Source organism: Rhinoderma darwinii, chromosome 5 (genome assembly GCF_050947455.1).
Source record: "Rhinoderma darwinii isolate aRhiDar2 chromosome 5, aRhiDar2.hap1, whole genome shotgun sequence".
NCBI lineage: Eukaryota > Metazoa > Chordata > Amphibia > Anura > Rhinodermatidae > Rhinoderma > Rhinoderma darwinii.
In genome coordinates, this window is record NC_134691.1 from 74,420,342 (window position 1) to 74,435,498 (window position 15,157).

A 15,157-nucleotide genomic window follows, 5' to 3' on the forward strand; every position below is an offset into this window, starting at 1 on the left:
TGTAGAAAAAAATCTGCCTTGAAATTCCTGATTTGTCACGCATCGCCCACTGTAGATGGCGCCACACAGTGCCCCCTGTAGATTGTGCCACACGGTGCCCCCCTGTAGATTGTGCCACACAACGCCCCCCTGTAGATTGTGCCACACAACGCCCCCCTGTAGATTGTGCAACACCCCTACTGTTTATAGCCCCCCCCCCTTCCCCTGTAGATAGCGCCACTGAAGCTCCCTCTAGCAGAGGAATCGCCGGCAACACAGCATTGCCGAAGCTGTATCCGGGGAAGCCCTCCTGGAGTAGCCCCTGACCACTGTCCATATACAGACAGTGACGTCAGGGGTTGCTCCCTGAACGGAATCCCTGGCCACAGCATTGCCGACGCTGTGGCCGGGCATTCCCTCCAGGAGGAGCCCCTGATGCCACTGTCCATATATGGACAGTGACCTCAGTGCCTGCTCCTTGAGCGGAATCCCCGTTGCAGACTATGGCCGGGGATTCCGCTCCAGGAGGAGTCCCTGACGTCAATGTCCGTATATGGACAGTAACCTCAGGGGCTTCCTCTAGGAGCAGAATCCCCGGCCAGATCATCGGCAACGGGGATTCCGCTCAATCAGTAGCCACTGACGTCACGGTCCATATATGGACAGAGATGTCAAGGGCTTCCCCGAGCACAGCGCTTAAATTAGCGCTATACCTGTGGAGTCCTCAGCGAGTGGAGGAGCTCCCTCTGCTACTCCGCTCTGAACTAATTCTGAAGCAGTGAGCTGATGGTTCCCTGCTTCAGAATTGGGTTCTACTCAGCGGGACATACCCCCGGCCATCTTCCTGCCGGGTGCTGCCGGAAGGTAGATGCGTTCATCCGGCCACAGTTAAAATAGATAGGACCTCCCTGGGAGCCGGACCCAAAAAGACTGCAGGTAACGTTTTTGGATCCGGCTCCTGCACAAGTCCGGAGCCGCGACTGATGTCCCCTGTGCCAGAAAGCTATGGGATCCGTTCTAGCATCAGTTTCCCTCAGGCTGTTCTGCAACACGCCGGAGGGAAAAACGGACAGGGGCAACGGATATATGTGAACGGCCCCCAAATACGGATTTAATGCCTGTTCTACAGTCCCTATGAGGAACTTCTGAATATCTGTTTTATACTAAATTTCCGAAGACGTATGATTACACAAAATAATACAGAAAAGATAGTTTACGGGAACGACTGAAATAATGAATATAAAAATGAAACCTAAAATGCAGAAGTGAGACACACGAGACAAAATATATAGAACAGGGGGATAAGACTCACAGCATAGAAATACAAGATAAATCCTTGGCAAAGACAAGGAGACTGAATATAATGAATTTTTAGAATTTAGATAATCTTGGGGTTCTACTGAATAGGAAAGAGGGTCTGATTTTTTTTCTTCTTCTCAGAAACCACACCACATCTCCCTATTGGCTCTGTGTGGTATTGAAGCTCATTCCTATTTTAATTTCATTCATATACCTAAACACAAGAGGGGAACATCCACATACTGATCTGTTGCTTTGACTGCACTCTTATTTACATGTATTACTTGGTCACCAGAGTCTTCACAGACGGTATTACATTCTGGATCATTCTAGGATGCTTTGGTCCCGCTCTAACAGGCAGACTACAGTGATGACATCCCTTGGACAGCTTACAAACTCAAAAGCAGAGTCCACCTATAAAGTCTTATTTTGCACTACATCCAGAAAGCATGCCTGACCAAGCTGGGCCTCTCTGGAATTACTAAGATTTTTGAAGTTGTTACTCTCTACAATTAAAGGAGTATTCCATATTTAATAATGTTACGCCATTTTGATAGTAAACGTCACTAACTCCCCAATCCAACGTATGACCCATTGGCAGTTCTGCATATCTCTAGGATCTACCATCACATCATAATCAGTGGAAGTACAACTGCCGGGACCTGCACCGATTCTCAATGTAAGGGCTGCACTGCTAGCTAAGGGTCCTCTTACATGGCCCGGCATGGGCTGTCTAAAAGAGCGCCGATCCACCAGACAGTCATGAATGAGGATGAGCGATCATTACTACGATCACTCGTTCCCATGAATTTCCATTATGTCGGCAGCACATCTCCCTGCCGACAACGATAATATTTTAAGCTACATAAACGATACGATCAGCCGAAGAATGGACCTTTGCTCGTTCATGGACTGATCATTGCCCTGCTTACGATTATTGGCCCGTGTAAAAGGGCCTTAAGAGCTGCAGCTCTTGAATGGATTTTCACTGCACAACAACACTCCCAGCCGCCTGCTGTGCAGGGAGTTCAGCATATATCCATTCAAGTGAGTGACGCTGTGCTCTCATACATCATTACAGTCAGAGTGTCAGTGGCCAGGTGGCATGAGAATGAGGCACTGCAGATGCCTTCTCCAAACTGCCCAGAGAACAGAAGTCCTGATCTGTATGGAATATCTGGAGTGCAAGTCTTACGTTTGTGGAATATCATAAAGGGGTTACCCGGTATAATAAAATTGACGGTCTATTCTATCTGATCGGTGGGGGTCCAAGTCAGGGCACACCCGCTGATCAGCTGTATGAAGGAGCCACAGCACTCCAGCAAGCACTGCTTCCCCTAAATTTCTTACGCAGCTCCCATTCAACTCAAGTCACCGCAAGCCAACCACAAGCTCATTTACTTATCAAAGTCATTCCATTTTCTGTTGCTTATACGTGTACTAAAGAAAGACGGGGAATTTAAATTAAAAAAATACAAATACTACAGAGATTTGTAGAGTACTTCTCCGTAAAAAAAATGTAAATATGAACCTTTAAATTTTAGTTCTTGATCCATTTTCTTCTGTCAAATTGGTAAATATTATTCTCAACCAATTTCAATTCAACTATATTCGTTTCTGTGTGGCCATCAATATGGACAGCAGTTTCCAAAGAGGTTGTCACCCTGCATTCCCAGACTTGTGAATGAAAAATTTGCAAAGCCAAGCAGTGATTTATCAACTTTTCTTATACAACCGCATAACAAGGCAGGTTTGCCATTCAGAAACCTGGGAAAGTTGGATCAACACCCCTTTAGGAGCAGAGGAAAACTTAAAGGCTATGTAAACTTCTGAATGGGATTTTTTTTATTTTTTTATAAAAAGGTCAGTGTGATTAGCGAAACATTATAAATAGTTTTTATTACTTTTTGAGATACAGCTGCTTTGTATCCTGTATACAGAGCAGCTGTATCTTTCTCTATGACCTAAATCCGCCAGTCCTGCAGACCTGACTGGTTCAGTGTCAGCGGGTCCTGCTGGTCGGATCCGCCTGTAATCGATCACATCTAAGTTATGAACTTAAATGTGATCGATTACAGGTGGATCCTGCGTCTTCGAGACAGGCAGGACCCGCTTTCCCTGAACCTGTCAGTCCCACGGACCTGACGGGTACAGGATTCAGCGAACGATACAACGGCTCTGTATAGAGAATACAAAGCAGCTGTATCTCAAAAAGTTAAAATAATTTAAAATAAAAAAAATATATATATATATATATATAAAGTTGCACTAATCACAATGACTGTCCTGTTTATTAAAAAAATAATAATATGCCATTCAAAAGGTTTACATGGACTTTAAAGGGAACCTGTCACCAGCATTTCACCTATTAAACCAGCAATACCTGGGGGTAGTGGGTGAAAAATCATTTCTATAGAACCTGTAATTGTCTTCTTAGTCGGCTCTGTAGTTTTCCCGCACCGTATGCTAATGAGCAGAAAAGAGTCATATCTTCATTCCTCAAGTCTTTCCGAGTTCGCCCCGCCTCCTTACTTTTGATTGACAGCTCCTCGCCTTCCCCCAGCACACAAATTCCTGCGCTTGTGCATTGATGTCCTCCTCTGGTGTGTGCGAACAAAGGGACACCGGAGTATTACGATAAAAGGCGCAAAATGTTTGCAGACCGTTTACAGTCGGACGAGGAGTTTAGGAGAGGGGATAACGGCAATGATAGCAGCGGCCAGTGAGGGATAAGTAAAGTTCAATAGGTGAAATGCTGGTGAGAGGAAGTTCCCTTTAAGTACTTATGTTGTATGTGTTACATTATTTTTTTTAGAGGAAATGCTTTTTAAATATACTACTGCTGTATGTGACAGGTGAAGGAATGCTTTGTATTCTTATTTTGACAGATCCTAAGGTGGCTTAGCAAGAACTATGCGAAGTCTCTTCCTAATAAGCTGCTTGCTGAATACAAAACTTGCATAGGAGTTTTTGCACGTCATATGCAAAATACAAAATGCTGAAAGTATTGTAATAAGACTGGGAAAGCGGGTTATACTGCAATGTTTTGCACAAACCTAATTTTCCAATTGGCAGTGCAGCTTTAAATAATCCAGCTTTATAGAAGAGCGCTCTAACTGTACAGGTTAGTTCCTTCCCCCATGTTTAAAATATCTTACCTTGCTCTTTGATCTGTCGAATCTGCTTCACAGTTTCTTTCAAGATTGCACATTTATCAGGTTTAAAGTTGAAGTTGTCAATATCGTTAAAATTTGCGAAAATCAGCTCTGCCAGCTCCTCAATGTACCTATTCTCTTGCTCTCGGTTACGCTTTTCAGTGCTCCTCTTGGGGCTGCAAAAGACATAAAGGACGAAGGCATGAAAGGACAACACAGGTAATTGCTGCAAATTCCTATGTTAAATGTGGTACAGAACATATCACACGAAGCCCCAAGTGTAGACAAAACCAAAGCTTCCTTAGACAGCCATATTGTCACTCCCATTGCTTTAGTATGAGTCCACAGGTCTAATAGAAGGTGTACATGTGAAGAGGACCCATCAGCTCTCCTGACATGTCTGGTTTAGGGGTGTCACGATACCAGAATTTGGACTTCGATACCGATACTTGTGTAGTATTGCCAACAGCAATAATAAAAAAAAAGTTCTTCCATTTTCTGATGTGAGGCGCGAGGTGTGATGAATTTTAAATGTGCCTCACATTAATAGTAATTAACCCCATCATGTTTCTCAGGCATAATGGGTTAATTCGTAAGGCACATGATGGGGTTAATTACTATTAATGTGAGGCACATGAAGGTTTAATTCATCACACCTCGTGCCTCACATTAATAAGTGATAGAAAGCAGTTTTTATTTTATTTTTTTTACAGCGTACACATCATAAATTACGCAAAAAAAAATTGTTTCGCACGTTTTTACGGCCGCGCCAATACCGAATGTGTGTGTATTTTATGTATTGAAACTTAATGTTTATTGTAAAAAACGTGTATGTGTATTTTTTTTATTTAACATTACTTTATGTTTTTCTTTTTAAACTTTAATGTACTGGCTTATATCTATAGGCCAGTACATTATCCTGTGTACAGATAGTACACAGGCAGTTGTTAGGACATAATCCCCTAAGAATCCCCTAACAGGAAATATGGTAAGACAGCCCTGGGGTCCTTCAATGAACCCTGGGCTATGTGCCCATATATGGTATGTCCCTCAATTGCGTCACAGGGATTCCCTGTGAAGAAATCCAAGGGGCATCCCCACTTCTCATTTTCCCCTTGAATGCTGCGGTCAGCTTTGATCGCAGCATTCAAGGGAATAACGGCGGAGATGAGAGGTTTCTCTCAACTTCGCCGTTAGAGCGGGGCTGCGGCTGTGTAATACAGCCATTGCCCTGCTGGGGACAACATGAGGTGATGCGGCCGGTGCTGCACTAATGAGTGGAAGCACTGAAGACAGAACATGGGGGTGTTTTGCAGTGCGTCCGCCATGTTCGGTCTTCAGGGCCGCTGCTCATTAGTGCAGGGCTGGTTGCATCACATCATGCAGAGGTTACCTCCCATGTGACCGCCGCTGCAGACAATCACAGGCTGCAGCGTCATCCAGGGAGGCCGGACTGCGATGGAGGGACGTGTTGCCATAACAACGACCTATGTAAGCATGAGCGGGTTTTAACGCTACTTACCACAGCGGAAACTCAGTCCGAAAAAACGCACTACGCTGTGGTGCGGTTTTCGGACGGAATCTGCTGCGGGGGTTCCAGGTCGGATACGATGCGTGGTTTTTACGCAGCGTATCCGTCCCGTGGTAACCCGGCCTAAGGCTAAATAAACAATTTGCGGAATACAGTGCAGAAAATCTGCACCAAAACCGCAGGTAAAATCCACACATAAGGCTAGATTCACACGGGCGTTGCGCATCTCAGACGTGAAAAACGGCCATTTTTTGCGTCCGAGGTGCATTCGTGCTCTGCGCTGCGGGATGTGATATCACTTGAGTCTAGGACGGATGCGTGAAGCAATAGGACAGAAACAACGGCCGTGTGAACGGCCACATTGAATTATATAGGTCCGTGCGACTGCCATTGTTTAACACGTTTGTGTAAATAAGGCCTTATAGGGGGTTTGTTTATGCGTCTTTAGGTGCAGGTTTTTTTGTAAAAACTAGTCAGATACAATTTGCAAGCAGAAATGCAAGATAAATTGACACGTTGCAGACTTTGAAATACGCACCGCAGGTCAATTTACGTGCAAAAAAAAACAAAAACACACTGTGTAGATGATATTTCTTGAAATGTCATTTACTTTGCTGCTACTGTATTACGCTGCGAATTTGCCTCACGAAAATCCGCGGGGCAAATCCGCGCGTCATATGCACTGTGTGAATTTGGCCTAAAGCTTCTGGAAACCAGGCCCTTAGTCATGCAATACTGATATTAAGGGTGATCTACTGACGTTTTCTTCTCCTCCAGATAGCTGCAAACTTCTTCTAAACTTCAGTAAAGTTTCTGATTTCTCTCAATTCTGTCTGATTGTAAATGGATCTTACATTAAAAAGAATGGTCTTTAATGCTGCAGGTTCTAAACACGAGTAGAAGTATTCGTGACCCATCTGGTGCTACTACAATTGTTGGGCACAAATGACTAAAAAAATGACTAACATACAAATAATGTCATAAGAGTGAAAGTAAAACAAATGATATAACCATTCACCATGCAATACACAACCTCAGTTGCCTCAATAATGCAGCAAGCAAATTTAACAAACTGCCCCCCCCCCCCCCAATAACGTTTGATTTACCGCTCAAATTGTTTTGGAATGTCAACGGCATCGGATGACAACCGAATGTCTTTGGGCGCAGTCATCTAGTACCCCGAGCTCTGGAGGGGAATTGGACACTGTGGATTTCATCAGTATGATGCTTATGTTTTCCTAATAGGAGTAGCTACCTATTTCCGCCTCTGTTGTGAAGGAACACGCACGCTCATTGAGGCCAACAACGCAAAGTATCAGAGGAATTGGGACAACTAAATGCCAGAACAAGATTTCCTTTTTACAATTACAGAATCTCCAAGTGCATGGGGAGTACACACCACAATATGCTGATCCTACCATAAATATCAGGCCAAAAGATTTACGATCGCCACATTGACCAATTAGAGTCGTCCTTACACGTTGAAACAATCGTAATTGACTATCAAAACTAGTTGCAACTTGTGAAGTTGTACACATTATGGAGGCATCTAAAGCCACCCCTAAAGCAAGTGTCGCCGCGCACGTTCAACTATTCTATACTAAAAGCTAACCACAAAGTAAATAAAAAGCCACTACATTTCAAAATGCCATCCTCAGATGTGGCCATACAAATGAGGAACATAATATGAAATGGACATTAGTGAAAGCTCCACACATATTATACATGCTGAGAAACTCTACGAAGAGGAGGAAAATTAAACAAATGACCACCTTAAAGAAAAGGGAAAGCACATACGTCACAGGTAAAAGTTGACAATATCTCCCCTAATAAGTACCTACTGCTATCTATACCCCGTTAGTCGTTTTGTCAGCTGGTTGAGTGATTTTGGTTTCTATACATGTATAACCAGGAGGAGCAGACCTGAGTTCTATACATAGCAGGGTCTCTTTAAAGTTCTAACATGGCAGGACAAGGCATGGAAAATGATCGGTACTGCTTATTTCCTTTGGATCATGTGAGCTATATTCCTTGCTTGTATGGGCTTAATAGGAATGTGTAAAATAATGAGACTCTGTGAAGGAATTAACACCCTGTAACACAGCATGCTGGCTTTCAGCGCTAAAACAATGTTTCTAGTCTTCAGTCCAGAGCAAAATATGTATCTCAATTACACAAGACAGTCACAAGATTGTATTAGTTACAGTACTCGTCCATCCTCCTAGACCCCCATACATCCTCCAGAAAGTGCACGTATGTATGTTTATTTGATTGTATGCACCGAGAACATGACTTGCTGTCCAACACACTCATACTAGCCATGTTTTAGTCATTATTGCATCGATGGAACTACTACTTCACCTAAAGAACTACTCCCATTACATATCCACGGCTCCCATTACATATCTATAGCTTCCTCTACCCATGTACTATTCCCATTACATATCTATAGCTTCCTCTACCCATGTACTATTCCCATTACATATCTATAGCTACCCCTACCCATGAACTACTCCCATTACATATCCATGGCTGCCTCTACCCATGAACTACTCCCATTACATATCTATAGCTTCCTCTACCCATGTACTATTCCCATTACATATCCATGGCTGCCTCTACCCATGAACTACTCCCATTACATATCTATAGCTTCCTCTACCCATGTACTATTCCCATTACATATCCATGGCTACCCCTACCCATGAACTATTCCCATTACATATCCATGGCTGCCTCTACCCATGAACTACTCCCATTACATATCTATGGCTGCCTCTACCCATGAACTACTCCCATTACATATCTATAGCTTCCTCTACCCATGTACTATTCCCATTACATATCCATGGCTGCCTCTACCCATGAACTACTCCCATTACATATCTATAGCTTCCTCTACCCATGTACTATTCCCATTACATATCCATGGCTACCCCTACCCATGAACTATTCCCATTACATATCCATGGCTGCCTCTACCCATGAACTACACCCATTACATATCCATGGCTACCCCTACCCATGAACTACTCCCATTACATATCCATGGCTGCCTCTTAACCATACACATCACATTATTGATGGACCCAAACGAAAATGGGACCAGTCAACAGAAATCTGTGTGCGAGTATATTAAAAGGGTTTTCTGAGTTATTTAAAATAGATTGGCCAGTCTAGGAGGGATGCAAAAAATAAATAAAAAAAATAAGAGCCATTACTCACCTCACAGAACCCCCTCGTTCCAGCGCTGACACTCCGTTCCTCCCCGCCGCTGTAATTTGACATAGCTGCAGCGATGATGTGACCGTATACCTACATGATCGCTGCAACCAAGCACTGGCTTCAGCGAATCTGTGCCGTATGCCGACTGAGACCAGTGATTGGCTGCAGCGATCATGTCGGTATACAAGCACATCATTGCTGCAGCTATGTCAATACACAGTGGCGGGGAGGAACGGCAGCTGGAATGACAGGGATCTAGAAGTTCAGCAATAGCTCTATTTTATTCTATAAAATAACACAATTACCTTGGGCCAAGCTGATCTGGACTTTCTTTCCTCTTCCGCTGCTCCACCCTGGAAGGGTCCGAGGGATTATCTCCTATTCCACTCATCTTGAACACATATCAGCAACTAGTGAAGACAAAGAAATAATGATCAGCAAAAAAACAATAGAAAAAAAAAATACTCCTTTCAGTTTTCTTTTAATTGCTATTATATTCTCTCATGTATATACATAACATAGAACAGGACAGGATCGGGCTAGAAAATCATATATTAGAGACTTGCAGAAATACCAATGTTGTCAGATACGTTTCCAGTACCTGAAAGCAGCAGCGGATAATGTCCTGCAGAACTGTGGGTAATTTCAGATTCCCCCTCGACCGCACTGCTCACCCGTCAGCTGTTTATGGCAGCCTGTAGTCGATGCACGATGTAAAAAGCTGTCATTGAACAATCTGACTGCTGACAGGTATGCAGAGCCGCAGTGGGGAATTGGAGATTTCTGGCAGCCCTGCTGTTTATAATCTGATCACTCCTGTGGCTAAAGGAAGCTTTTGCTTCTGATAATATCATATTAGGGATTAGAGGTCTATGCTGTTTTGCAATATGTTCTTGAAAAGTGTCTATAAAGGTGACACTACAATATTTAAAAAGTATTTAAAGCAGATAAGAGAGCCGAGTATATGTCAATACAATAATGTGATACGTCACAGATCTTTACAGTGTGGAAACAGATGAGACAGATTTAATGAAACTTGTATGCCGTGCAGAGAACGATGTGATTTTACTGCTACCCTCATCATTTCCTGTTTCCTATGTCAGGTTCGCTGCAAGTCACGTAAGGGAAAAGATTTTGGATGAGAAGGTAACAAGGGACGATCGATATTTTTTACACAACAGATTTATAAAATCTTAGGCAAAAAAAAAACATTAAAAAAATTATTAGTATTTTTTGTACCTGTTGCCACAATTCTATCTGGTTTACTGTAGTCACCTACTTTGTCTATGTTATAAAATAAAAAAAATGAATAATTTACAAGAGAGAGAGAACCAAGGGTGTACCCTACAAAATAGGGGGCACCATGCCAAATATCAAATTAGGGCCTTCTGCAAACTCCCAGCTCCTCCATTGTTTGTGATTCTGTGGTGGTCCCTGCTCATGTGAATAATGGAAGGAGACAACCTGGCCTGAAGCGCTCATTCTCTACTTGACCTCATGTCAGCTTCTAGGGTACTGCCTCACAACCTGGGTTACCCCAGAATAAAGCAGAACCAAGACCTGTCATTTTTACAGCAGAGATGGAATAATTTCACCCAGATCAATGAAGCAGAAAATTTATCTGGGCCAAGACATAGCGAAGGGCAAGAATTCGAAAATGCTATACACCCCTACACCACGTTTCTTTGAGGTAGGAATAGAAGCAGGGTTTCCCTGATAGTGACAAAGATGTCCAGGTTCCCTGATGTTATGGGTGGTTCGGTTTTGTTGTTTTTTTTTTTGTGGATCCACGTGTACGTTCCGCAAATTATAGAACAGGTCCTATTCTTGTGCATATTTGCGTACGGTACGTCTGACGCATTCTAGTGATTAATTCCACACAAAAAAAAAAAAATGGACTGCACACGGAAGCCACTAGCTCTAAGCTATGTACACCCATGGATACAGTATGCCCATATTTGTTAGATTTTCCTTCACATATTGCCGCAATAAAATATAATTTCTATCTTCATGTCTAGACAAATGTCTTGAAGGGGTTGTCCACGACCAGACAACTGATGACCTATCCACAGGATAGGTCATAAGTATATGATCGGTGCAGGTTCGACACCCGCTTCGGCTGCCTCATGTTTTGAAGGGTATGCAGTAGTTGGAGCCGGATGCAGATGGCTGACCACTGCATAGCAGCTGTTCTACAGGACTGCAGCTCGGCCGATATTTCGAGACCGGAGCCGTCTGCTGCCGGCATAGATGTCCGGTGCCCAGAGGCTGCCGGAGCAGCTGATCAGTGCGGGGTCCGGGTGTCAAAAACCTGGCACATGGCACATGGAAAAGAGCCTGCTTTATAGTACAGTGGTATCATCACCCCGTGCCCGAGCAGAACATTAGAAGTGATGGCAGCACAAGAGACAATAAATAGAGAGGGCAGCAGCACATCACAGTCAATACTCATGGAAGGTAGTTAAGCCAATGCATTATACGTGCGGGGCACGCAGCATAGGAGTCACCGCCAGGACAACTCCAAAGCCTTGAACAAGACCCGCACTTGGGTTGAAACGTCACTATTGTGGTGGAATAAAATCCTTGGCTCTTTTGAAACTTTGAGAAACGTGCGCTGTGGTTTTCCTTCCTTAGCACAACAGACAATGTCACGCAGTTCACTAATATATACCCATTACTCCATGCTGCTGTAGGTTATATAGGTGCCTTGTAATAGGCAAATACGAGAAAAAGCAATAGAGCAAGAGGTAATGTAGGAGTTAGTGCAACGTCAGCACAAAGTACCTGATGCTTACCAAGTACTGAAAGCCAGAAACACAGCAGATAAGCGCCCACTGTAACGTGGTCGCTGGGCATACCATAGATCGCTCCTATTCTTATGTACCCACAATCAATTCCGACAATGGTCATTTAATTGTTAATCATTTTGCTATTTACACAAAGGTCGAAAGTTATGTCATCTCACAATCAAACAGTAATCACTTCCCTTTAAAGAAAAAGACCTAATGCGCGTAAAGGCTTACCCTGAACCTGAGTGCCCTATAGGAGAAGTCCTGCCAGCGAATTCAACCCTTTATTGGCATCATATAGATACTCTTATTGAAAAATGAAGGCTCCTTACAATGTAAGGTAGCAGTTGCTATGGTACCCCAAATCCAGCTGATGGTCCGATGTGCACCACGTGGTTGCAGCTACGACGCCATGTGGCACACAAGTTCAGTGCCAGCGATTGTGTGATGACTCTCGTCCGGAGGTCATATGGTGCACTTTTGAACTCCTGTTATAGATGTTATTATAAAATGATGGCAGAATCACTTTAACGTTCCCCTGAGTAATGACAGCGATGTATGAAGAAGCATTTCTATCTTCTGCGCTTTCCAAAACCGACAATAGGAAATGGCAGCCATTACAGCTCCTGAAGGGGTTCCCAACTCTTCTCCCTGACTCCTGAAATGGCAAATCTGCCAAGTAACGCAGCAGAGACGAAAAGAACGTACCAATTCACAATCAGGAGGAGTTATTCTCTCTGGAGTCTGGACAAAACCAGATGACTAAGGAGCTGTAATGGCGGACACTTCCTGTTATCACTTCTAGAAAGAAAAAAAAAAAACAGTAATTAAAAGCTGAATAACATTTGAGAAAAACTCCAGGACTCCTTTATTATTTATATATATTTTTTTTAATTTATTGAGAGCCGATACTGGCGAAGCCTGACTTCAATAGGGTCTGTAAGGGCTCAGATATCTTGGACAGCAAGAATAGCGCTACAGACTGCGATAAAAAAAATACCGTTAGACAAGAACCCTAAAAGCAACTGAGCCAAACAACAGTGAAGTGAATATATACCATAAAATTAGCTGTCAGATGATTTATTCAGACCTCTCTGACGGCGGCATATGGCAGGAGGAGAGGAGCTGAACGCCGTGATATATAGGTTTATATTATTTGTAGCAGAGTAAAAAGCAGAGTTAGGCCCCACGCACACGAATGTATTTTTGCGGCCACAAATCACTCGCAAGTCTGCGGGTGAATTGCGGCCCCATTCATCTTAATGGGCCCATTCACAAGAGCGTGGTTTCCACGGTCCGTGCATTGACCAGGAGAATGGACCGCAATGGTCCAGGCTCGTTGAAATTAATGCACATGGCAAAGCCCGAGATTTGCGGCGGCCGCGAATGACACTCCGCGGCTGTCCGAGCCGCAAGTCACGGCCCGTGCACTCCACTACGGTCGTGTGCATGAGGCCTTACTCCTGGTAGGACTCCTAGGAGAGAGAGTGAGAGTTCTGTAAACCCGCCCACACAGGATGATTGACAGTTCTCCCTGTATCATAGATAAGAATGTCAATCATCCTGTGTGGGCGGAGTTACAGGACTGTCTCTCCTAGGCGTCCTATCAGGAACATGGCTACACGCACACGACCGTTTTTTTCGTCAGAGTGCTATTCCCTTTTTTTAACAGATAGAACACTGAGCCATTCATTTTTATTTCCCCGTGCACACTACCATGTTTTTCATGGATCCATGTGGGGGCCGTGGCTGTATAACTCAGAGCAGGTCCTATTCCTGTCCATGTTTGCGGCTCAGTCTCGTTCATTCAAGTCTATGGCGACATGAAAACCAGAGACGGCACACAAATGCAATCCATGTGCTGTCCATGTGCCGTACGTGTTTTTCGGATGAGTTGCTAGGAGATGGGGATCATGTGACCATCTCAAGGGGTTGGGACAAGCTATTGATCACATTTACTGTCCGCCATATTTATTTGCGGATCTGTGAATACAGAAGACATACGGTTGCAATACGGTTTGCGGACATGCGGAACGGATGCGGAGGACACACTGATGACACATGGACCACAAATACTGACAACCGATCCATTGTTCATGGGTCGCAAAATACAAACAGTCATGTCCACGTAGCCCGTTTTTTACGGCTTCAAGTCACGTAAAACTATATAATCACCGCGCTCAGTTCTCTCCTGCTATCATACGCCTCTGTCAGATAGGACTGCAGAAATCACCTGACCGGTTCCCTTTAATCCAGCATCTGATAGTCCAGAAACTGTGACCGTCTGCGACTAGCTTTTAACACAGAGCAGCAAAATACTCTGGAAACTCAGAAGTACAAAGGCAGAAGACTGAGCCGAGAGGAACAAAGTACGGGACTATTGATTTAAACTAACAAGGTAATAGACATCATTTACGATACATTTTGGGCTGTTATTGTCCTTTGAAGCAAGTCCACACAAATACACACAGAAATATGTGGAATGGTGTTCACCACGGTCTACGTTGACCGGTAAGAGTCACGCTGGATGTGGATATTCCATACACTAAGACCTGGGCCATTGCTGAATGACAGGTGTCAGATCTAGGCTCTACAGAAACCTTACATTCCATTACTGGAATTACTAAGGGAAGGTCAAAACAAGATGATAATCATTAAACTATGTCATTATTAATGAAGGAGGAGGAGGAGGAAACTGGTTATGCAGGTTTTACAAAGGGAAACCAGCTGAGTATCTGCTTAACTGAACTCCACCTCAATAGTTGTCAGGAGAAACACAAGGGTTAGGAATGCAGCCTCCTATGGGTCATCAGAAGACAGAAATATAGTAGCGGAATGCAGAGGAATACTCGCACACAGTAATACTCCCCCTGTTGCCAGGGTAACAGGAGAGACTTCAGTTGGCATTAGCAGGTTAATCAGTTTATGAAGACAGAAAGGGAAAAGTTGTTGTGTCTTTTCCACTGTAGATGTCTTCCTAATGATGTCGCCGGCTCCCACAAGAACCTCTCGCGCGGTGCCAGATCAGCATTTTGAGTTTCCAATGAATTCCCCTATTCATATGCAAAACAAGTGCATTGACATGGCCCGAAGTCAATGTGGTGGTGATTCCCAAACACCAGGACAAACCATGGAGGGAGAGAGGGGGGGGGGGGGACGACAAGCGAACTAAACACACA

General features: G+C 43.8%; 1 protein-coding gene across 6 annotated transcripts in view; it reads right to left on the reverse strand.

Moving 5' to 3' along the window:
- The window catches only part of NCOA2 (nuclear receptor coactivator 2), a 212,934-nt gene that overhangs the window by 48,285 nt on the left and 149,492 nt on the right, over positions 1-15,157 (reverse strand). For all 6 annotated transcript variants that reach the window (XM_075826133.1, XM_075826140.1, XM_075826134.1 and 3 more), the window contains 2 exons: positions 9,495-9,599; positions 4,437-4,609 (listed from right to left, as the gene is read on the reverse strand). In XM_075826133.1, the coding sequence (XP_075682248.1) occupies positions 4,437-4,609; positions 9,495-9,580 (259 nt within the window). In that variant the 5' untranslated portion in view covers positions 9,581-9,599. The remainder of the gene's footprint in view (positions 1-4,436; positions 4,610-9,494; positions 9,600-15,157) is intronic.